Here is a 25,872-nt window from a genome sequence, read left to right as displayed (position 1 = left end):
AATTAAAATTTTAAATTTCCCAACTAAGAAAAATAGACTCTTTCAGCAAGTCTTTAATCTCAGATATTTTAAATGCATATTTTAGGTCTATTGATCTCAGAATTACCTGTCTTCCCTACTGCATACTAAGGGAATCCATTACAACATCCCTAAATTTAGACTTTGAAACTATAAACGCCTACATTCCATCTGAAAAAAAGCACTGAGGCATAATTTAACACCTTCATTCTAACCAAAAACCTGGCTGCAAGCATCTTCTGACAGGATATTTACAATAAGATATTTGTTAATGGAAAACTGTTTTTTTAAAGATAAAAAATAAAATAATTAATGAATTATATTGAAAATTTTATGGGTCTACAAGGAGCTAACACAACATAACATTTTGTCTCAAGGGTTTTTTAAGAGCGATCAAACCAAATGGGCATTAAGTGAGGATACTGCAAACACATTCATAAAATATTATTTCTACATGTGCATTATCTTTATGGTTGTTATATACCTAAGTATTAATATTTTTGCCTTGAATCCTTGCAAATCTCACAGTCCTTTATAGTTATTGATTGATTGATTGATTGATTGATTGATTGACTTATTGATTCAATATAGCTCAGATTCTTTCTCTTGGATAGAAAACTACCTGGTGGGTTCCCTAAAGTATGGAGTCCCTTATGATTGGTGAAGAAATGGGGGGAAAAAGGAAATCTTTTTGCCTCCTGCTTTGTGCCAGGAAAGATTTTCATAGTGTACCACAGGGCCCAGGCTTCAGTTTTTCATCCCAACTCTTTTGACCAGTTAGCTGTGAATATCTGAAACATAAAATGAAGTGCAGCTTCACACTCCACAAAGTACATTGTTTTAAAATAAATAGACACTTCACTCCCATTTATTAAAGCCAAAAGAGATTTGGAAACAAATTTAATTTCCTAAAAAACTGGAAATTTCTCAATAGATTTGAGGTATTTCTATCTCTGAGGGACACTTGAAACTTGTCTCACTAACACCTATTAAAGATGACTCTAAAGTCAGTGTTAAGCACTTGGACCAAACCAGTCTTCCAGTTTCTGTGTATGGATTCAATACCAAAGAAGTAGGAACCTCCACACAGTGCTTCACTCCATCCTAAAGCAGTTTGCTTGTTGATTAAACAGAACTAGGAGTCCAATCTATACCCAACCAGCATGAAGAGATCTTAATCCCTTCAAAAACAATCAGCTACTGAATGCAATTCTTACCCAAATTAAATCAGGCTCTTTTAGTACCAAGTCAACCAGACCACTTGTTTCAAGCCCAAATAAACATCTCCAGTAACAACCAAAACCAAATGTGACAATTAGCAACATAAACGCTCGTTTCGATGAAAAAATAAATCCCTGTATTCTAAGGCTGCTTGGCTTAAATCAAACAACCAGCTAACCTTTGAACCAGCACTGGGAAGTTTCCATTCCAATGAGGGATTTAGGAATCCATGCCAACAACCTACACTCCATCCCCAGTTGGCAGGAGGTTGGCAGGGATACAAAAAAACATGTTAACAATGCTGCTTTTTTTCTATATATACAGTAAACCTTATGTGTATCAACACACTTGCTTAAACAGCTTTTTGAATCTGACTCACAATCTTCATGAATACATAAAAAGTTCCAGATGTTAAAATGTCCCAGGACATGCATTTTAACCAACTTTGTTCTGCATTTGTAGCCTGACATGCAAAGAGGGCATATTGATTAGAATTACTGGCATACTTACTGCTTCAGCTTTTCTGCTTCCTACTGAGTGGTATTTGCCATGGAATGACTTGTCTTTGTGCTATTTATTCCTAGCATGCTGCTCTTGGGATCCTGGATGCTTTGGAAATTCCCTTTTCAGCAGCAGCTGGAGAGTTGAAAAGGGAAGAAGGAAAAACGAAGGAAGAAAAGCACTCTGAGACTTCACAGGTGCAGTAGGGGTGAGGTTGAGGGGAGGAAGAGAAGAGGGTGAGGACAAAATGGGTTTTCCCTTCTCTGCCTGTACAGGAACTGACCAGATAATACTAATGTCTGTGCTGAGCTCAGCTCACCATTGGCATGTCCATGCCAGAGACTTTGCACCAGTGTTAAGTCACTGTTTACTTTAACTCTTACCCATTATTAAGTTTAAGACATGGAATCCCCTGTAGCCATTTGATTTCATTAACAGTGAGTGTGTGTGCACAGCCAAAAAATCTAGGACCTGGGAGTAACACACTGAAAATATTACAGCTTCAGCAGATACCCAATAGAAGTGAAGTATCCTGGATGATTTGCATGAAAATTATCATAAAGGCATAGCAGAGCTTAAAATCAGATTTTGTGATTCTTTGTGACCTTGCTTGCATTTATGTCATACCAATGGCACATTTCTGATTTTGGTTTAGCTACTTCCAAACATGAATGAATAAAGTTTAAGTGGATCTTTTTGAAGTGTCCTAATTATTCTGTTATTAAAAAGGATGAAGCACTTAGCTCAAGGTCTGTAAAGGGTGGATGGAGCCTGTGATCCTCTGTACTTGGAATGACATCTTAGAATCTTATCCAGTTCATTTATTGTGAACACCCAAAAGAGGCACCACAGAAAGCAGCAGGTACTCACTTGATGGAGTAACCCAAATGATGACATTTCAGCTCCCTGAAATTTCAGCTCAACTGGCACGATCAGGACTGACAAAGAGCTCTCCAGGGACTGTGTGCATGTTTTACTTTTCAGTTAACAGTGCATACATGATGACAGGAGCAGGAGTCTTCCATCCCAGCACACAAGCCATCTGCAAAGTAATTTTGCCTCTTTTTTCCCTAGTCCCATAAAATTTGCATTCCTCCCTGCAGAACAGCTTGTGCCTCATGTTAGGAATGAAGGATAAGTCCCTATTTCATTCATTTTCCTCCTTTGCCCCAGATCCCCTGCTCTAGAATAGATTTTGATGTGTAAGATGCCTTCTGGGCAAAGCAAAGCATGTGTTCTTCAGGACCATGATGTTTTAGTTGAACTCACTCTGGCAGAGTTAGGAACAGCCTGCGCAAGCCTGGCTTGGACACCTGACACGATGGACCAGGCACAACAGCCTCAGGTACCATTCAGGGATAAATGAGAGGTGGGAAGGTGCGAGGAGTTTCATAAACTTGGCTACAGCTGCGAGTGCAGGGTCAGGGGTGGAACAAAACCACCTACATTTATCGTCTCCGCTTTAACTTTTTGGGGTTTCTGATTAAAATTAAATATAAGTGGGAGCTGGCACCCTCTTCTCCACTGATAGTGTTTGCTACTTACCATAGCAAGATATTTAATATTTGGAGAGCCATAGGCACCTGTATGCTGAAAATAAAACCACTGAAGTGCCTTTACCTCTAACTGAAAACCCCTTTATCTCTAAGTGACACTTTATTTGCTTGCTTGGCTTCATCTGTCAGTGGCAAAATACAGGCAATAGAATTTAGGTATTATCCAAGGGGTGGGAATTGGCCTCCTGCTCCAAGATTTTGCGTAATAATGGCAGCAAAGAACAGATGATGGAGGACACTGTGGCAACGTAAATAATGCTTAAAAACTTCAGGTGTACCAAAGTCTGAACAGGTCGAAGCCTTTGGCTTCTTAATATTTAGATTAGAAATCTAAAGTAATGAATCTCAAATGCTGCAGAAATTTATTCAGATTGGAGGTGTTCACCACAGGAAGAATGAATTTGTCTCACCCAGCTTTAACCATCAGAAAGTCAGACATTCATCTACAGTGTTTCATCAGTTCCTCTTACAGCCAGTGGAGAGAGACACAAACCTCCAGAAATGGCCTAATCCATCCCACTAAGTGAGATGAACTGCTCTCTAGAGGATCCTGTCTGCTTCCATTGATTACTGAGAGATGATCAACAGCTTAGACAACTAGCTTGGATGTGGAAGCTGCCATTTAGAGATGTGACATTCCATGAGACTCACCTCCCCCCAAGATATTCAGGATTCCTTTGAAAATCTCATCATGAGTGTTGCTGCAGTAACAAATACTGGTTTTTCATATTTATGCTTCCCAGAAGCAAGTTTTGATTTCAAGTGCATCTCTTTTTCTCCAACAATGATTTACTGTCATTCTCCTCTTTCCCTGTTTAAACACATGTATATGTGCATATATATGCACATACACACTATATATATAAATTAACTGTATTTCACGTGTAATGCAACATGCAAGCATTTTATGGCATTTGATTACATATGAACAGGGAAATTGACAAAGTCTCCAAATTTCTGCATTGAATTCCAGGCATGGAATATGTTTTGTATTAACTACTCATGGAATCATGGAATGGTTTTAGTTGGAAGGGTCATTAAAGCTCATCCAGTTCCAAATCCCCTGCCATAGGCAGCAACACCTTCCACTTGTACACATTGCTCAGACTAGGGCAAGTTGTTGGAAATAAAAGCCTTACAAAATTATTATTAATTTTATATACTTGAGAGTTATTTTTAAATCACCTTCCCCCAGGTGCTGTAGCTGTCTTGTTCTGGGATACTTAAGTCATGTAAAATTTTGAACCACTCTCATTTCTTCTTCCAAACTAAAGTCACCTGAATCTTTTAAAGTTCACACTTAAAATTAACTTCTTGTCTGTTGAGCCTTATAAATGTTCTAATCTATAGCTTGTGCTTCTGATCTATGGACAGTGGCTGTCAGATGCACAGTTAAAATAATCAGCTTTTATCATCATTTGAAGCCAGAAAGAAAAACAAACAAAACCAAAAAAACCAAAAAAATCCATACAAAGACAAAAATAAACCAAAACAAAAACCCAAAGACAGAAGAAAAAAAGAAGAAAATACATACACACTTTGTTCATATCCTAATAATATCAGATGGAGTTTTTTTTTTTTTTTACAGGAAAATAAATTACCAGATAAATAGCTTACTTGGATACTAAACAGATTGGCCCTTCATGCCATTTAAAGGGAGAAAACTACTTTGTAACAGGAAAATTATTTTTGTATCTCCTATCTCACCTGGTGCATTTCCCTTCCATTCTACTGATAATCCCAACATACTTTTTATTAAAGAGCAATTCCAGATCCCATTATTGTTCCAAGTTCTGACATTCACATAGGAAATGAAAAACTGCCCTAACCTTCCTTCCTGCTCATAAAGTCCTGGAAGAGGTGGATAAGACCACAGAATCTTTTGACTTAGGGTAGAGGGTTGGTTTTTTTTCTGCATTTGCATAAATCCCCCAGGCAGGCAGGAAGAGACAATATTTCAAACTCAATCCCAAATATTTCATTTGGAGCGGTTATCTCATAATTACAGAGCTGCAGCCAATTAGCAAAACTAGAAACTTGTGGAATAATTTTGTGCTGTTAGAGATGGAGGAAGGGATGGAGCTTTTGGGCTTTAACATGTATTACATGCAGATCTACAGTCCTGGACAAGACCAGGCAGTCTCACAGAGTGACCAGTGATTCCTTTGCCTGGAGGGTACACACACCCTGGATACGTTGATCCAGACACCTTTTCCTTGTGCAAAAGCTTTCTGTTGTGAGACAACCACTGCTGCCGTGGTGATTTAATAAAACAATGAAATGTTATGGGCAATCAGAGACATTGGCTTTATTTGCCCACCAAAAATGCGCTGAGAATTTGGAGAGAATATAATTGTCTTTGGCAGGGAATTGGTGTCCACATGCAGAACTTCCCTGGAAGCCTGATAATTGCAGGTGGGGGGAAAAAGCCCTGTCTTTAACATCACCTGACCCTCATAATCTGCAATAACAAAAACCCCCAGTGTTTTGTGGGGCCAGAACACAGTGAGGTGAAGATGGAACTCTGGGTATCTGCAACTCCTGCTGGGAAACGTCCTTTGAAAACCCCTTGGACTCCTCGTCCTGCACCAGCAGATTGGACTTTGTGATTCAAGGTTATTCCTGTCTCATGTCTTATTCTTGAAGGTTTCTAACCCACTAATTTGCTGCTCTGCCACATGCTGCTTCTGTTTGTAGGACACAGACTGCTTAAGTGTTGTACAGGTGAGTACTGGAGGTCATGGTGAGGAGGGGATGGAGGCAGAACTTTTCCATCTTCATGATATAGTTATCATTTTGAATCAGAAATATCTTGTGGTAGCTCTCTAAATAAACAAACCTTAGGAACTGGACTTGATAATCTTTGTTAGTCCCTTTCAGCTCAGGATATTCTATGATTCTAACCTCTGCATCATTTTTTGCAAGTGAAAATTTGGGTATGTTTTTCCTCGCCTTAACATCAGACCCCGTCCCTGCGTATAACAACAGTCACAGGGTTCCTTGTGATTAATGGCCTTTTGGCCAAACAAAAGTGTTAAGAGATTTTCCCATGCAAGCTAAAAGGTCTCCTCACTGCTTCCCAGGCTCAGGAATGAGTCTCAAAGCTTGGCTGTGTCTACAGTAGGTTACAAACAAAACTGCCACAAGCACAGGATGTTTCCTATTCTCTGCCATGCAAACAGCTCCACTGAAAACCTAGATCACTTCTAAGGTCTCTGGGGAGAACTTAGAGCACCTTCCAATGCCTAAAGGGGCTCCAAGAGAGCTGGAGAGGGACTTCGGACAAGGGCTGGAGTGACAGAACAAGGGGAGATGGCTTCCCACTGACAGAAGGCAGGGTTAGATCAAATACAGGGATAAATTCTTCCCTGTGAGGGTGGTGGGGCCCTGGCACATGGTGTCCAGAGAAGTGGTGGCTGCCCCAGGATCCCTGGAAGTGTCCAAGGCCAGACTGGAAAGGTCTTGGAGCAACCTGTGAGAGTGGAAGTTGTCCCTGCACATGGCAGTGGGGTGTATTGAGATGAGATTTAAGGTCTCTTCCAAGACAAACTGTCCTATGACACCATGGCTAATATCTTGAAGTGACTTTTCTAAATCACATCCATGCAAGTACATGGATCCCTTCTTTGCACAGAGATTTTATGTAAAAGGATCAGCAAATTTACCCTTCTGTGTCAGCTCAAGGCCAGCTGAAACAAACAATCCGAATTATCAACAGTTTCTGTATGAGATATCCCTGATGTAGAAGTGCCGTGTCACCACTGCTGGCAGTCTATCACTTTATGTCTCAGTCCCCTTGAAATAAGCTGGATGCCTGGATGCAGTTGGATAAGAGGTAGGGAAAGTCTGCAGTTTCTTGGATACTGCACAGTGTAGAACCAAGTAGGTTTATTCCTGAAAGGGATAAAGATGCTGAAGGTCTTGTCCAGTACAAATATGTCAAAGCAGGCAAGATAAAGTGCTCCTGCCCATCAGCTTTCCTCAGCTGCAGGAAGTCCACCTGTGGGTGTTTCTGCCTACTAACAAATTGGCCCTATGTGGTTATCATCAGAATTTGACTTGAATACTTCCAAAATTTGCTTTTTTTTCCCATATAGGTACTACAATTAAAGTTATTTAAACAAGACTAATAAAATCACATCCTTGAAGGAGATCCTGCGTCACATTGGTTTTAGCCTATCTCAAATGCATGACTGGGTGCTTTGCTATGAAAATTTAAGGAATATTCTGTGTTGCATCAAAAGGCCAAAAATGTAATCAATTACTTTACAGTGGACAGCACTGAAAAAATTATGGCTAGGCCCTTTTTCTACTATATCAGTTACAATTTTGCTCCTGATTGAAATAAAACCTGAATTAGACTTCATAACTACTTCTCTGAGTACTTTAATAGCCAACCCTGTGTCTTTATAATGCCTGTATTTATATAGTTTATTCATTTAACTACATCCTTTCCCCTTCGTTTATGTTACAAATAAACAGAAATCACTGAGCCAATGCAGAAAAAAATGTAAATATTTGCTACAGTAACAACTAAAAATTAGGATTCTCCTCTGGCCCTGCATTTATTAAAGATAAATTTGGTCCAGTGATTTTTATTACTCTCATTATAAAACAGACCACACACTAGTTTCTTTTAGAAATGTTTAATCAGGGTTTTAAATTTATTAGCAAGGCTCCTAGGACCTGTAGCACCTTGGGATATACAGAGGGTATCTACCAAAGGGTCTTACCATTTCCCCTCCTGATTTGTTCCAAAAAAACACATTTATTGGTGTGATTGTAAAGAGGTGGATATAGAAGCATTGTGTGCTGCAGCCTGACACCAGAAGGTGTGATATTGTCTATTTTTGCATCAAAGTCACCCAAATGAAGAATAATCTGCCCCATATGGATACTGATATGACTCGATTGTGCCATTTGGGCCAGATGCCAAGGAAGTGGGGTCTGATAGCTCCAAGCTGTCTGCTGTGGAGGATGGACTTATAACTCCTTATGTTACAAATATTTGAGTTTCCCACTGTTTGAATCCCTTTTTTTGCCTTTTTTTCCTGAAGTCCAGGAAGGCTCAACTGAATGGACAAAACCTGGCATATTTTTCTTCTTTTGTGTGAAGCTTTTCTGATGTTCCTTCCACATCTTCAAGCAAAATGACAGTTGGCTAAATGCCACTATGATTAAAAAAAAATAGAATGTGAAAGCAAATAAAAAAATTAGTCTGATTTAAAAAAATAAAAAGAGGGTAGAACAATGAAAATTGGGAAAAATTAAGATCTAGAATAACATAATTAACAAATTGAGACGATTCAGAAATTACTACAATAGCCTGTAATTTTTTCACATTTAATTTTACGTTAGTAGAAAGAAAGAGAAATCAAGACAGAAAGGCCAAGTAATCCTTACAGCTGACCTTACTAGTGCTTTTCCTCAAATTCAGGTCACACTTCAACTCTTCCTTGTGCACTGCATCATGTCATTCTGCTGCCTGGCAGAGCAATGAGTGAGTTGATGCTTAAAAGCAAGCTAAAAAGGTGTTGCTCTACACAAATGCTAAACGTTGTTGTTCTCATGTGAAAACTGCTGCTACATCGATCTCACAAGGTGAAAAGGGAGCCTGGTGTGCCTCTGGCTGGGGACACAGCCAGACCAGGCTGAAGTCACACTCAGACTGTTGTGTAGGTGCTTCAGGACCCTGCCAAAACGAGGTCTATAAACGCAATTTTTGGTTTCAAACCATGGCTCATGGCCAGCCTGGGGAAAACTTGCTCATGTTTCACCCTGCAGGTTAACCAGGGAGATTTGAGGGAAGGACTCCTGTCCCCATTTCTGGTGGGGCTGCCAGAAGATCCTCCTGCACTTTACATCCCCAGATACCATGGGGAAAGGAAAAAACACCTCACAAATTTTCAGCTGGGGAATGCATCAGGAAAGCCTCTCCCTCTCTCGTTGCCACCATTCACACCCAGAGTTACATTCTCTAATAACCTTTCACGTGGCCTGAGAAAGGTCTGGCCAGTTCCTCTCTTTTCCCCATAATAAGAAAGAGCAGAAGAAACTTTGCAATTTATGGACGCAATAATCTCATTAAAGCTTCGCCATGCTTCCAGAAGTTTTAATAAACCAGCTGGCTAATCACAATAATCTCCCTCCCCCCTCCACTTTATGGAAAGATCCTGCGGTCAGGAAATATAAAACTCTCAACACATTGACCACAGCAAGGATTACAGCCTCATGCAGTGACACTTTTCCAACTGGAGATCTTGTGTGCTACACAAACCTCAAACAACCTCATAAACAAGTTTGAAGCAGACCTAAAGCCAGGCTTGCCAAGGAGAACATCAAGAGTGATTCTGTTAATGAGGTCTGGCTGGAGCTGAAACACCTCTCCTAAGTGTGTTATTTTTAATCAAGTCATTTCCAAAAGGAACCTTTATGGGAGTGTGCACTGATTCATTCCTTAAAATTTACATTTGAAGGCCCCAGTCTTGGGCCACTGATGTCACCAAAGGCTGCGGCAGTGGTGGGTGGGTGCTGAAGCAGACACCACGCTCAGTGACTCAACACCCCCAGCTCAGACCTGAATCCAAATCCTCAGACTCTCATAGCTCAGAGAAGGCTGGGAACACAATACAAGGGCTTGCTTCTACAACACAGAAGAACATTAATCACAAATCAGAGAACTACAAAGGGCTGTGGAGACAGTCTGGGAGAGCTGGGGTTGTTCAGCCTGGAGAAAGGAAAGCTCAGGATTACTTCATTGCAGCCTTCCAGTACTCTGAACAGGGCTTATAAGAGAGGGAGAGAGATGTTTCACATGGACAGATAGTGACAGGACAAGGGGAAATGGATTTAAAACCATTATGTTTCCTAAAAGATGAGAGATGATGTCACATCCAGTCCATAACCACTTCTATTCAAAGTGTACCTGAAATAAAAGTTGTTTTTTCCCCAGAAAAAAAGGACATTTAGCATTAGTGTCCTGCTCCACTTGAAAGATTTCAGGCCCCTATCTCCCAATAAAGCCCCTTAAAGCACCAGGTTACTTTAGGAAAAAAATAATCTCACCCCCTCATGCTGCAATTAAGTGACTTGAAGTGAAACCAGGAGTGAGGAAACAGAGAGGAGTCTGATTTCCCTTTGGACAGCTCCTGTGCCCCCTAGACCTGTCTTTGTATTACAAACAGTGGCAAATGTTAAATGTGGAGACCACATCCAAAGACTCTCTGCTGCTGGTAGACTTTGTGTGCTCTTCCTGTGGCATCAGAGCAACGACAAGCACCTGCAATGGAGTCAGAACAAAGTGTGAGTCTAAAGATGCAGTGAAACTTGAGCTCATGTCTTACCTATTAGGCCTCAAAAGCTGAATCCTCCTAGGTCAAACAACTTGAATCCCCTTACACAAAAAAGCACAGCACAAGGAAGGAGAAAATTCTGCAGTAGTGTCAAGACTACTAGGGAAGTGCAATTTTTTGTCTAAAGACCTCAAAAGTCTTCTCAGCATAAATTAACTAGCAAAAACCATCTTTTTGCCACTTACTTCTGCTTGATTTAGCAACTTATCAGATACAGCCTCTTGGTTCATTGAGAGCATCATTAAGCAGAAAAGGCAATTCATAATAAATTCTTTGTGTCCTCTGGATGTCTGTAAAGTCCACTGAGAAACAAAGATGTATGAGAAACAAATTATGCTCTTCTAGCCAATCTAGGTACTCAGGTCAGGGTGACACAAGGTACCCACTGGAAGAACTTTCTATCCATGTAGAGGCAACCTTTGAAATATTTACAGGTGTCTCCTTATAGTCAAGTAAAATCTAGTGAGATTAACTTCAGTGTTTAGCTGAAGGACTTAGCTTTAGGACATGTCTCTCTATCCCCATTTATGAACATTAAAAATGAGAGTTAAAGCAGCTGTTCAGGTGGAACTGAGAAAATACAGCATTTTTTCCTAATTCCCATGCCATGTCTCTCACTCAGCCACATTGTTTCTCTAAAGGATTTCTACTCCTGGAAATTTACTATTTCTGGATAATGGTTCCCAAGTAGTTGCTTAATTAAAGCCCCCATGTAGCCTGTTTTATTCCAGAATTCTGGAATAGCTATTCTGGTAAATTCTGAAGTGTCAAGAAGCCCTAAGGCATGAGAAGAGAAGTGTGTGCCTGTCTCAACGAGAAGCTGTTAAATGGAAGGTGAAAATAATAGGAAACTTTCATATACTGGCAAAAGCCAAAGAGTGTGTTGCTGGTAACATCATTTTAAATCATTCTGGCACACAAACAACTGGAGCTGCACAACTAGTTTGGAGGGGAAAAGAAGGATTGAATTAATGCACCTTTTTTTTTGATTCACACATGGTCTTCAAGGTTGCAGTTTAGTCATTATCTGAATTAACATTCCAAATAATTTCTTGGAGGCATCTCAGTCTTGGGTCTACGAGCTGTTGATTGTACGTGTTTGATACATGAAAATCAAGCTGTGATAATTAGTTTTGATTTTACATATAGTTTATGATGTGCTAGCTCTTTGCCTTGATTGGATTAATGCAGGTCTCAGAAACACATGTTACACATGAAAAAAAACAGGATCTTCAAGTACCTCTGACAAAAATATCCTCTAACAGTCATTGGAAATTCCTTGTTTGTGCAAATTTTCCTGCAGTAAACTCACAGATTAAACTGTGCATTTACAAAAACCTATGCACTGAGAGAATAAACTGGGGGGGGAAAAACATGCAGTATTTTATTAGACAAGAAGTCAATGTTTTGTAGACTGTTCACTACTGGGTTCATTAATTGCATCCACTGGTTTTGTAGCCCTTGTTCCTAACACCAGGAGTTCTCTGCTCACACACAGCTCCATCACACACACACACTCACACGCTGACCTTCAGCTTCAATCATGCCCTCCTGCCCGCACTAACATGGACTCACTCCGACACTTTCACTTTGGGTTACGTGCCCAACTCCTGGCACTCACATCCAGTTATGTCCAGAGTGTTACACACACACTTAATTACAATCACACCCTCACACTCCCCATCCAGTTACACCATGGCCTGTGCCCACCTCCCCCCACAGTCAATTATCATCAGATGTGATTAAACCTGCAGCTCTGCACCTACAATCCTCCCCTGGCATTCAAATCCACTTATGCTCAACAGCCCTCCCTGGGATGCACGTCTGCTCGTCACATCCATGCACACATGGAAACACCAGGTTTCTTCTTTCATTCTGACAGTGGAGTGGGTTTTTTTTTAATTTTTCTTTCAGTGACACAAAGAGCACCCACTTCTTACTGAGGAACAGAAAGACTTGTTCTGTGGACTGTTGCCCTCTCAGAAAATCACCTTGAATCCCTATTTTATACTCCTGAAGAATGTATGAAGTGGTGGTTTTTATTTTGGTTTCTGGCAGGACTTTAAACCAAGGCACCATTATGCAAAATGCAGTGTACTTGAAATAAAAGGCAGTGCCACCACTGTAAATTCAGGCTGTATCTTTCATCTAGGGAGAGTGATAGAGTTTCTTACAGAGGAATATAGTCACCTCCTCAATCCCCTGTTACATCCCTGGGAATGTTATGAAAGCAAATTCCTGATGTTCCCTGGCACATGGACAAGAACTCACCAAGCAGCCTGCAGGCACCTGAGGTGGTCCATACAAATAATCCCTTCTGCATGGCTGTGTGGCCTTCCTGAGCAGTTGGTGATGAGCAGGTGAAATCCTTCTTCTCCCAAATTCAGCAAAAGGGATTTTCAGTGACCATAGACCCAGAGGTGTCCAAGGCCAGGTTGGATGGGACTCCCAGTAACATGGTGGAACATTCCCTGCCCATGGCAGGGGCCACTTCCAACCCAAACCATTCCATGATTCCTTGCCTCTATGGCCTCACTCTTAAGCTTATCATGCCTTCATGAAGACAAGACCCACCTCAGGGGTGTGTGAAGCCCACACAAATGTTAACAAGAAATCTGCGAGGCAATGGGACTGGATTCACCAGATGCATTCGATTCCAGGAACACTAACCACAGCCATGAATATCAATAAAAGATCAGGAAGAAAAGCAGATAGAAGAAAATGTTGTGTTCAGACACTTCAGAGGCATAAAGAGAGAAAGCTTATCTGTACCAACCCATGTGCACCCACGTGCACAGACATCACACTATTTTTTTCAGTATTTAAAACCCACAGTCAGTCTGAGCCAGACTTAAGAGGAAGCTCTGAGAATCTGAGGTGATTTCTAAAGTAGGTTTGATTTAGGAAGATAAGGAAAAATTCTGACTAAGAAGCCAAATTTCCAATTGTATATTTCTGACAGAGACTTGGACTGCAGTTTTTATTAATCAGGACAAGATCCCAACAAAATTCACTCCTAGAAGTAGTGGCAGCTGATGGGGGAAAGGAAAAAGAAGAACGAGAAAAGAAAAAGAACATAACCAAAACCATCCAAACCTAAAAAGCCCTGCAGGACGAGACAGAGTCTATGGATAAGTGCCTGCCACCACAATGGGATACACATGGCCTGTTCAAAAATGCTTTTGCAGGAAGCCAGGCCACAAATAAAACAAGACATGTGGTGTGGGGTAGAATTGGCCACATTTTATTAAATAAACAATTGATCCGCATCAAGTAACTCTAAATCATTTAGGAGGTCTTTGTTGATCTTGACCAGAGCTAACATGTGCAGATAATCTGTATTTGGCATTATGATTATCATTCCCTGCACATCTACCACCCATCAGAAATCCCATTTCTGTGTGTCTCAGAGGGGCAGGAGAGCAGAGAAGAGCAGGTAAGGAGGGACACAAAAAGAGGGAGCAACCTCTTTTCATCATCCAAACATCTTCAGGACTGTCCAGTCCTGAAGAGATGCAAACCACAGAGAAGGGACACACCTGTATCAGTGTCATGGGGATGGCACCCCTGTTCCACACCCATCACTGTGGGCTATGCCCAGCATTCCATGCAGGAATTGAAATACCATGGCTGCTCCTGACATAATCTTTGGCAAAAACAACAGAAGGAGGTTATAAAAATATGGAGGGTTAAATGCATCCTGCCATGTCCTCGTGGAAAGATTAAAAGCCAGAATTTTTGCCACAACCCTATAACGTTAAAGATATAACAGAAATTATAATGCAACATAGAACAATTAGAAAGTATTTCACCCCAGCATCGTCATAATCAACAAAGATCACAATGACAAGGCAGTAAGAATATTTTGACCAAATGCCTTGCAAAGTTCTTTTGTTTGAAGAGGATGATATTCAGGTTTGGCTGCTGTAAATACTCTAGGTTGATTCCTGTGATTATTGTGGCTTCAGATAAGTTGTCTTGCTGCAATGTTCTTGTATGAATTTTATAAGTCAGAGGCATTTTAATCAACATTTTTCCAAGCTGCTGTTGGTTGCTTGCTCCTCAATCTTTATCAGGACCCCATCTTTTTACCACCACTATTTTAAAGCCATGCTAAGTGCCAGCACTCCATAGTCACCACTCTCACACATCCTACAGAAATAGAAACATTTTGGAAAATGCAATCCTGATGTAACTAAGATAAAACCTGTGAGGTTTTGCCATACTTAAGTCAAGGTTAAGGACAAGGGGCAAAGATCTGGGTTCCAAAGAATGAAAATCTTTATGGTGATGGTAAGGATTACAATTCAATCATTTGCTGGGAACATTAAAAAAAATTTAATTGTCACTCTCTAGAAGGTGCATTCTGCTTTTCAGCTGATGATCCATCACTGCCTATTTTGATTTTTCATCAAAATATGAAAAATACCTTCAGAGTAGAATTTTTCTGGAGGCTTGATTGTCTAAGACTAGACCCAGCCCTGAGGGTCCATCGGGATCTCAGCAGAGTTTCTGTGGCACCACTGGCATCACAGTGCTCAATTAACTTTCTCTTGAGAGGGTTTTTGTGGATTTACACCCAAAATGATCCATGTCTGATGTTTGTAGTGGGCTCATTTCCTATGGAGTAGAGGAAGGGAGAAAAATCATGCAGCACAACACATGTCATTATTAAAACAAAAACTATTATCAGGATAGAGTAGAGAGAGAAACTTTGCAACAAAAAAGATCCCAATCCACATTTTGGGTTCACACCTCTCAAACAGCTTGTGGGAAAATAGTAACAGTGACAACAATAAACACAGGAGCAACAAAAATGTGGAATCCCAATGCCTGTGCCCACAGTGAGAATAAAAAATGCAAAGCCTGGGCCACCTCGCCTTTAATTTCCTAACTGCTGTTTTGTAAGGCTGTGTCATGCTTCTCAGTTCAAACACGCTTTGGCTCTTTATTATTCATGGGCCTTTTTCTCAGTCAGTGGTGTTGAATAATAAAACAGCCCAGGATCAAATGGGCCAATTCTCCACGCCTGACACCAACTGCTACTGTTCGCTGGGCTCTGCCAAGCGTTGCCTCTGATAATGAGTGGGATTTGGTTAAACAGTAAATTAATGAATAATGAAATATCCAGGTTGATCAGTTAGAGAGCACGCTTGCTTTGCCCCAGGCCAAGTGCTCGGGGCAGAAATTACTCTCAAACGGCACTTGCCTGTGTGCTGGGCTGGATAACTATTTTACAGCCTATTGCTTGACAGGATGTTGGGAAGGGGGCGAGGGGAAGGGGGGAAGTCGGGGAAGCAGAGCGGGCAGAGCAATCTCCTTATCACCCTGCATGGAGGGGAGAAGGGGCCGCTTTCGGGTTGTGCAGACCCCCTCTAGAAAGGGAAGAGGGTTGCAGGGTGAAGGAGGTGGTGATGAGGCTGGGAGAAGGATGACCTTCCTCTTAGGTCTTCCTCCCTCTTATCCTGGCTTTTTTATTATTATATCTGTGGTGGTATCATCATCATCATCATCGTCATCATCATCCTCATCATCCTCATTATTATTATTATTATTATTATTATTATTATTATTATTATTGTTATTATTATTACTATTATTATTTCCTAGTCAGGATTAGCAATATCTCTGGGGTTAATCCAAATTTCCCCTTTTCCCCATCACTGTTAATTCTCGCTCTCCATCAACCTTGTCCGAGCGTGTTTCAGAGCGGGGCCATCCCTCCTGGCAGGGCTTGGAGCCCACACTACAGAAAGAGCCTCCCGGAGCCGTGTGTCAGGTGTTTTGGGCAAATAAAAGAGCCTGTGAAAGGCTCTGGCTGCACGGGATGGGGCACACAAATAGAGACAAGGAAAAAGCAAATGCGAAAAGGAGGAAACAACCCTGAGCTCTTCATTTTAATAACCCCGCACCTTTCATTTTCTGCATCGGGAGAAATAAGTAGCTGTGAAATATTTCCCGCAGGTCAGTAACACAAGCACATGTAAGTACACAAACACACGATTTTTACCGCTGGAGAATGGGGAAAATCCCTCCTTGACCCGCACACGCGGAACTATACCCCAGCCCAGGGTGCTTATTTGGGGTGCTGGTATTGCTCCACATCAGCGAGAAAACCACTACAATTATCACCTTTTATTCAGGGAAACTCTCTGTAACCAACTTGCCTTTTTTTTTTTTTTTTTGGTGGTGGGTTTTTTTGGGTTTTTGTTTGTTTGTTTTGGGGTTTTTTTTCCCCATGTTGATTCTTTCCAAACTTTCCAAACCAGCCCAAACTTCTAAGCCAGAGCAAGGAGGGTGAGGGAAAACTACATATACATACTCAACTAAAAGAAGGGAGTAGAAAACCCATCTCTTTCCAAAATGCGAGTTTTCAGGTCGGGGCTCAGCTACTTTCTCTCGTCTCATGTCACGCCTAAGTTAAAGTTTAGAGAAATCTGTGAAGCGTAAGGAGAAGGAGGTCCCTGCTCTGCCCCGGCCATCGCCCCCGTCCTCCCCCGGCAGCTGCCGGGCGCAAGGAAAAGCCTCGAGGCTCCGGCTGCGATGGCAAAGTCCCGAGAAATGAGGATTGGAGAGGTTTAACCACAGCCTCCCTCAGTCTCTCAGCCTCCATTCACGGGCGTTGTGTGAGCTCCGGGATGCGCAGGTGGCTCTGGGGCAGATTAGAGCCAGCGCTGACTTCACTTCTCGAGCAGAACCACCTCTCACATTCACCCTCTCATCTTAATATCAAAATCCAGAACTTTTCGTTTTCAAGTATTTCGTTGCGTTCCTTCCTGCTCTCCAATTTAAAAAGTATTTTTTACTCCAGACTATTTCCGTGAAAACCATTTACCCAAAAAAATATTTTCTAGCCCCGTTCGCAGTTCTTCCACCACCACCCCCCACCCTCTTCCCATCATTACCAGTTATTATACTATGATTTTCTATACAGAGCTGGAATCAGGCTCCCTTTTTCTCAGCCAAAAGAGGTTCCACTCTGCACTGGAATAAAGTGCAGTTTAGGGGTGTCTGAGGCTAATTTCACCCATCTCGTTGGTCACAGCTTTTTGAGAAAACTGCAGCTTTCGGTTAAGTTGCTGGGAGTTTCACAGGAGCAAAAAGACTGCCAGGTGATGCTTTGTGCACGAAGATAAACTACTGTCAGTGCTGATTTCATGAGGCAAAAAATCTTCCCTGGTACTTTGACGGATTTTTACAAGGAAAATAAATGTCCACACTCATTTCCTTCACATTAGTGTTTTAAACGAGTAAAACTATGGATATAATTGTAGTTGTAGAGAATGCTCCTAGTAAATCCCAACCTGCACTGATTTATCACCTGGAAGGAGCCAGAGGTTTTCGTTTTAAAGAAAGCGTTCCTCTAGACCTGAGGAAAGCATCCTCCCCTCACGCTGTCAGGAGATGCATGAGATTTCGCTGTGTACTTAACAGGACTAATAATGACCCCCCAGAGCACTTCCCCACGCTGGGGAACCGTGGAGGTCAGGTGTTTGCCTTTGTATTAAAAAACACTTCGCAAATGTTAGATTTGGGTGGTTTGGGGGTTATTTTGGTTGAGAAATTTTCAATACGTTTGCCCTATTCGGGTCCGGAGAGGGTAAAAAGATTCTGAAAATTCGGATGAGAAATACATGCACAAACATACACACACAAACACACACACACACACTTTTTCTTTTTCTTCTTTTTTTTTCTTTCTTTTTTTTTTTTTTTTTAATGTTGTTTTGAGGAGGCTCCAAGTGATTGCGGTCATTTATTAGTTGCGTGAGATTCTGGGGGTTTTTCTTCTTCGTATAAAGCAGAGGGTATAGAGACACTCTTAACTCGTAAACCAGCAGAGATTTATCCCTCCCTGCCCCAGGAAGCGTTCGGAGGCAGAGGGGAAGGGAAATCGGGGCAGCCCTTGCTCCGCGGGGCCACCGGGATGTGCGGAAAGCAGCAGAGCCCAGCCCTGGGGGGAGAGCTGCGGGAAGGGCCGGCCCCTTGCACCGGCTGCACCCTCCTGCAAGGGTTAAATTCCGAAGGCAAAGACAAGGCGCATTTTTGTTTTTTCCTTAACTCCTAAAAGCCAGTAGTGGAACCGACTCTGGAGCTACGTGAAGTTGTGACACGAAATGTAACACAAAGTCCTGGTGCAGCTGTGCACAGACACAGATACACTTCCAGCGACAGGGAGGAAATATGTGTGGGTGCCTGTTTACGAGACAGAGAAAACGAAGGAATTCGGTGGATATATTGGTCCTGGGGATTATTTAAGACATTTGACTAGTTTCATCATAGGGAACACCAGATGTTATTTATGAGGTCTCGTATAAATGTGGGCCATACCATGCAGGTAGGGAGGGAAAAGGCAGGGAAAAAAAGCCAAAGTAAGGAAAGAAAGGAGTTCACCCCAAAGGGATGAAAGACAAAACTGATGTTTATAACTATATAAATCACGCTGAAGTTTTGTAATGGAAACTAGAACTACCTGGAGTTTAAAGGAAGGGAACGGGGCAAGGCAGGAGAGGTGGAAGAAGGGAAGATCCCTGCTGGTCATGGCTGGGAAAGCAGATGAGAGCCCAGCGCAATGGGGAGGGGAGGTGGTGCTGAGCTGGGGTACTGCTGGGCTTGCTGGGGTTACTGCGGCTACTCTTGGGTTTATCCTTAGCTGGGGAAGATGCCAGGAGGAAGGCCAGGACACAGGTGGATAGGTAAGAAGAGAGAGAAAGAGAGAAATAGAGAAAGAGAGAGAGAAAGAGAGAAAGAGAGAGAGAAAGAGAGAAAGAGAGAAAGAGAGAAAGAGAGAAAGAGAGAAAGAAAGAGAGAAAGAAAGAGAGAAAGAAAGAAAAGAAAGAAAAGAAAGAAAAGAAAGAAAAGAAAGAAAAGAAAGAAAAGAAAGAAAGAAAGAAAGAAAGAAAGAAAGAAAGAAAGAAAGAAAGAAAGAAAGAAAGAAAGAAAGAAAGAAAGAAAGAAAGAAAGAAAGAAAGAAAGAGAAACATCAATCTGAATTTGTCTTGTTGAAGATCTCTGGGAAAATGTAGTGAAGAGGAGATCAGCAAGAATATTCCTGCTTTCTTGACACCACGTTTCCAGAGCCCAGTGATCCAGTGTCCAAGCTGGCTGCACGTCCCGGGAGGAGGCAGGACACACCACTGCCTCCCGAAGCAGCGAACTGCACTTTATTACAAACAGACACATAGATGTACTTTGAATTTGCAACCTTGACACAGTCGCCAGGAGCCTGGGAAACTCGGGGCGAGCCCGTCCTCGTTTCGTCGGGTCCCGTTTTAAAGGGAGCCCTCGGTTGCCACAAGCGGGTTCTTCTGCTGAGCTACAGGAGAGCTTTTCCCGGTGCATTTGTTTTGGTTTTGGTTTGGGGCTTTGGTTTTGGTTTTTTTGGTTATTTTGGTTGTTTGGTTGTTTTATTTAAAAAAAACTCGTTTTACATAAGTGTTGCACAGTTCCTGAACAACAGAGAAACTTCCTGATCCCCTCCTCTCCCTTCAAACAACCTCCCCCCAGACTCCGCTGGGAACGGCGAGGGCTGTTTTGGAAGGTTTCATGCAAAACATGTGCTCTACTAAAAATAATACTATCGGTGCGATTAAAACAAAAGCAAACAAAACAAACTAAAGAAGCGTGGCATGCAGCCTGGCTTTAGGGAATCAGCTCCAGTGCCGCTGGCATTCCCAGCCCACCGGCACCCACCCCCGCCCCCCACCTGCCCGCAGCTGGCTCAGAGGGACTGAGGAGGGGAGGTTTGGGGGTCCCCTCTCCCCGCCCTGCAAATTCCGGGTAAAAATTAGGAAAGAGAAAGCGGGGGGATTCCCTTTGCTCTCTCTTCCCACCTCGTTTCCCCCGTGCTCGGACCCCGGGCGCTGCTGTCCCCGTCCCCCCATCCACCCACCCGCCCGCCCGCCTCCTCCATCCCGGGCCCCACGAACTTGCTCCGGGCGTTTTTGCCATCACACCACGGAGAGAAAGTAGGTCACGGCTGAGTCCAAGCCTGGCTGAAGCCGAGGCAGCCGAGCCTCGAAAGCTTTCCCATAGAACACACTTTGGGGTCGTCGTTTGCAATGTTGTTTGGTTTTGTTTGGTTTTTTTTATTATGATGAAGATGATGATTTATTTTGGACACCATGGGCGATCAGCTGAGCCGGCTCCTGTAGTCCAAGCTGGAAGGAGAGGGAGAAGGGAGGTAGTTTGGGAGACGGAGGTGGGGATGGATTTAACTTTTGCTATTCCCCCATCCCCTCCGAGAGAAATATTAAGTTGCAAAAATCGATCCACCGCCTGTCAGGGCTCCTACACCTCTCCGTCTGCCCTCTCCAACCACCGACCGCTCTCTCTAAAAACCAGCAGATAAACCCCAACCCAGACGAGCCTTCAGATCGGGTATTTAACTGAAATAGTTCACCGCAGTAAAAGCGAGCTTTTAAACCGGTTTGCTACCCTCAGGGCTCCGTTCGAGCACCCGTGTGCGTTTGTATTCAGGGTGACTGTGCGGAGGGTTTCCTTTCCAAGAAAAAGAAAAAAAGAAAAAAAAAAAAAAGGTGTTTTCTATAATACCAGTAAAAAACCAATTAATTAAAAAAATCCGAGGCCCAAATCTGCTCCCCCTCCTCCTTTTCCCAACCGCAGGGTAAACCCAGAGTCACTCCGGAGTGGCTCCAGGTTTGCCCTGGGAATCTGGATCTTCCCTCAACTCAGCGGCAATTACAAACCTAAATAAATCCGATTTGGGAACGGAGGGGAAAGGAAGGGGGAGAAAGAAGTTTTTGTTTGAATATTTCCTTTTGCTAATTGCTGGTGCTGCAAATGTGGACTCGAAGGTAGGAAATAAACCCGCGTTGTGAATATGAACATCACTCCCGATCTCTCTATACATAAATATACATCTATGTACAGACATCCAGGTATGCATAAGCGAAATGTACAGTTACAATGACATAGTGGTGAGAGGGAAAAAAAAAGTTTGCTGAGTTGCAGGCTTACATAAAATTTTCCTTTAATGGCTTATACTTTAGAAAGAAAAAGATTTATTCCGAATTCAGCTTGTTAAAGCAAAATGAAACAAAAGCTCACATTAACATGACATGAGGTTTATTATAGGTCTGCTTAGAATGAAGAGGTAAGAGTGAGAAAAAATATGGACACTTTTGAGTCAGACAGAAATAAAATACCAACATTTCTGAGAAGCAATATTTATTGTATTTTTTTTTGTCTTTTCTTTTTTTTTTTTTTTTTTTTTTTTAATGTAGAGACATGTCCTGAATTTCCCCAAAGCCTAGACTGGGAAAATAAAGACTTCTTGGTGTTATAAGTAAATCCGTCTGCAGAATCGAAGCAGCACCAACATTCAAAAAAACTGAAGAGGAAAATACAACAAAACACAACAATCTCTTTTTTTTATTCTTATTATTTATGTAAATCAGGTCATCACTGGACAAGAAACCAATTTCTACCCATTACCATAACATCTTGTCTATAAAGAACAGAAAAGATTCAGATAGGATACTATCTAGTCAAGCGGGACTTTTTTTTGTTGGTTTTATTTTTTCTTTCTTTTTTGTTTGGTTTTTATTTTATACTTTTCATTTTTAAATTCCCCCACCCATTCACAGAGGTATAGAGTCACAGATAAATAACCCAAAAACTACTTGCTCGCCATATTTACACATTCCCGTTAAATTAAGCATAAATAAATATATACAAACTCAATACTGAATGCCTCTCCGCATTTCTTCTCAGGAAGAGTCGATAAACTGATATTTCTCACTGCATGGTCAGATTTTTTAAGAAGAGGAGGTGAAAGGGATCGTTTGGGGCATAAAAGGAGATTTTTTTTTCTTTCATCTTTCCAGTTTCTCATTCGCATTTTCATAGCTTTGCGTTTGTTTGGGTCTTTTTTTTTTTTTTTTTTTGGCCTTTATTTCTTGCTGGCACACAGTGTTTCGTCTCTCTCGAAATGTTCAGGCGTTTGCCAGTGTGTTTGGGGATGTTTTCTTTTATTTTTTTTTCCCTTTGTATAAGAAAATATACTATTTGTAAAAAGCCTACGGTCTCTCTCACACAGGCAAGCCGGAGGGGAGGGGGAGGTTGGCTGGGTCGATCTGGTAAATGCTTACGGCAGCTGAAACAAGCACCAAATTCTCCAAGAAATGTATTAAAACAGAGCCGGGCAGGTCTGTGTGATAAACCGGTCAGAAAGAGAGGAGCAGGAGAAGGGAATAAGCCCTTTGGGCACAGCTAAAGGTCTTAAAACCATCCTTCCCCCCGCTCCCTCCCAACCCCAAATGCAAATTTGGGGATTTGGGGAGAGATTGGTCTGGGATGCAAAGGGACTTTAAACAGCTTCTCACAGAGAATTTCTATTAGGTGGGACAAGACACAACCCGATTTTAAAGAAACCATCGGGTTGTAAAAGCATTCCCATAAAATTGGCTTCTTGTTTCCATCACATCTTGAATGTGAATAACAACCAGGAAAACAAAAAATCAGGGAGAATATGAAAGAAAAAATCTTTCCAATGGCAAATAAAGACTTGTTATTTAAAAAAAAAAAAAAAAAAAGAGACTAAGAATGAAATAAAATTTACAGCAACCCACCTGTTTGGTTTGAAAACAAACTTCATGGTCTCTCCTCAAACTTTTCCCTTGAGTTACAAAGCAAAGCTGCCGTGTTAATCCTCCTGTTTATTGATTTATGATCCCAAGGAAACCAAATCTTTTAATAACTCAATTATCAGATAAACGTCTGAGGTGCCTCGCCAACAGAAGTAGTCGGGTTTGGAAAGTGGGGGGGAGCAGGAAAATACTTTCCAGTGGAGGCTGAGTTTAGTTTGGGGGGAACCTCTGTACTCAGCACTGATAGGAGCCACCAAGCAAGGGATAATTCCCTCTGGGACAAGCACTAGGGTCGGGGGGAGGACAGAGAGATGTGCAATCCTGACTGATTGCATGAAATCATAAACCTCATGAGTTTTGTCTCCACACTTTGGGCTGCAGATGTGGGGAGGGCCTCCCACTGCAATCAGTGGGAATTTGGCATTATTTTGCCTGAGCACTGCACAGTCTGGCATTTGCAATTTGCCTCCTCCAGGCAGAAGCACAAGGGACAGACTGAAACTCTTCCCTCAGCCTGCTCAAGGTTTAGGTTATGGTCCAGGTGACCAAACCTCTGTCTAGGGAAGATTTCAACAGCAGCAGAATCAGGCCCTCACACAAGTAAGTCTTTCCCCAAGAAGTTCCAAGGGTTCCATCTCCCCACTGTCCCACAGTGGTGGTGGAATACATCTCCCCAAAGACAGGGAAAGGCCATTCCCAACACGGCCCCAAAGCCTTCAGCTGCAAGCTCTGGGGTGGCAGGGGGCAAGTTCCCGTGGCCCTGCACATGCACCTGGGGATGTGGAAGACTGAGAGCTAATTTGGGGTCTCCCCACACCCAAAAACCCCACTGGATGGGACAATGCTGAAGAGCTGAACCCACAGGCTCCTCACAAATCCTATTTGCAGGGGGAAGGCAAGGCAACATCCAATACTTGGTGCACTGCTCCAATAAACAGGATATTCCCATCAGGCAGAGAAGGGAACTGTGCTTCCAGGTGCGGCCATTTGTTCCTCCCCAGATCCCCTCTTTCCCTTTCCCTTGTATCACTGCTGGCCCAAGCCCTACACTGGAGCCTGGATTGACTGATGAACTTTGGGGTGGTTGGCAAGGGGTAAGATTTGGAGGACTGGGGAAGTTCTTTTTCAGTCTGACGGTCCCCAGCCTGCTGCTGGGAGTTCCATGATTTGACCACCACACCTCCTCTGGTGACATCCACAGGGATGTGACAACCCCTGCCACAACCAAACTCACTGGCAGAGACATGCCAGGGTCTAAACCTGCCTCCAACTCATCCAAACAACCCATGGAGAAGGCTTCCTGCCTCAGGTCCCCCATTTTCTCACAGGAGATCCCCCAGTGCCCCAGAAAAACCAAAGGTACATGACTGAGGAGCAGCTTGGGAGGGACCAGTGCTCCTTGGGGTTGGATGATCCCTGGATTTCTATTGCCACGTGTGTCCAAATCACAAGCAGAGAACAAAAACTGAGACCTGGCTGCATGAAGATTTGAAAAGCAGAGCAGGCCCCCAGCTGTAACCATGTCTCAGAGAGCCAAGGGCACTAAAGGGGGCAAGAGGATCATTCAAGAGGATCATTTGCTCCTTTGTTTTGAGAACATTTCATCAAGGGATGTTGAGAGTATTGCAGAATTATTTCTCCCTCACTATCCACTTTGGAAATTATCACAAAATGAAAGAAAGGCTAGGGTGTCTCTCTCTCTCTCTTGTTTTGAGTTCAGGTGTGCCTGCTTGGGATGGTGGGACTGAGTCCTGCAGCTCTCACAGGGATTCTAGGGGGAGGCCTGACCCCACTGGAATTTTGCCAGAGACTCCAGGAGATTTACCCACACCCAGTTCTGACATAAGTAAAAAGATGTGTTAGTGCACGAACCCTACCCCACTGAGAAACACATGCAATTACCCAACATGGTAAAATCCAAACAGAAATTCATATCCTTACACTTCAGCGTTATTTTTACCAAAGTCAGAGAAATGTATATTGGAAAAAGGAAAAATAAAGAGAGAGGAAAGAAATAAGACTTCCCCTTCACCCCCACCGCCCCAAATCATATGCATAAGACATCCTGTCAGACACCAAACCACCAAGATAAACATTGGAGTTAAGAAGTTTTTGCCCCCCTCACCACACTGACTTGTTCCAAAGCAAGAGTCACAAGACATTTAAAAAAAAAAAAAAAAAAAAGAAGAAGAAGCTTTCTAAGAGAAACAGATTTCCTCAGACTGAGCTCAGAAATCAGGATATTCCCTGGCAAACCCTCCCCACTCCCATCACGAGGAGCCAGCTCACATGGCAACTCTTTCCTCCCTGGGTACAAAACCCTAGTGCCAAGCAAGTGCCGTAACATTCAACACAGCTCTTATTCTCTTTGCAACAGTACACCTCGATTTCAACTTATATTTTTATCTTGTTCAAATTATTCCCTTTGAGCTTCTTTAAAGAAGTGCACCTACAGAATTCAGTAACAACTGGCTTTGATTTGAAAAAGCAAAAAAAGCAAAAAATAAAAAGTATCAGAATATCAGAATTGTGGATTTTTTTTCTCTGTACCTGATATATTGTGTAGGGATCTCTAGTCCTCTTTGAAGAAGCTCATAAGCCAAGCGGGCAAAG

The 25,872-nt window shown here is 42.4% G+C and overlaps 1 protein-coding gene across 3 annotated transcripts in view; it reads right to left on the bottom strand.

Annotated features, from left to right (window-relative positions):
* Positions 1–20,703: 20,703 nt before the first annotated feature.
* TFAP2B (transcription factor AP-2 beta) overlaps positions 20,704–25,872 on the bottom strand; it is a 33,436-nt gene continuing 28,267 nt past the window's right edge. For 2 of the 3 annotated variants that reach the window (XM_021527209.3, XM_077782472.1), the window contains exon 8: positions 20,704–20,808. In XM_021527209.3, coding sequence (XP_021382884.1) covers positions 20,759–20,808 — 50 coding nt within the window. In that variant the 3' untranslated portion in view covers positions 20,704–20,758. Of the gene's footprint in view, positions 20,809–25,475 lie in introns of those variants that run through there. The other variant, XM_077782471.1, reaches the window with a different exon arrangement.

The sequence above is a fragment of the Lonchura striata genome, chromosome 3 (assembly GCF_046129695.1).
Source record: "Lonchura striata isolate bLonStr1 chromosome 3, bLonStr1.mat, whole genome shotgun sequence".
Taxonomy (NCBI): Eukaryota; Metazoa; Chordata; class Aves; order Passeriformes; family Estrildidae; genus Lonchura; species Lonchura striata.
The sequence above is the reverse complement of the archived record's forward strand: the minus strand, read 5'-3'. Positions and strand labels throughout refer to the sequence as shown.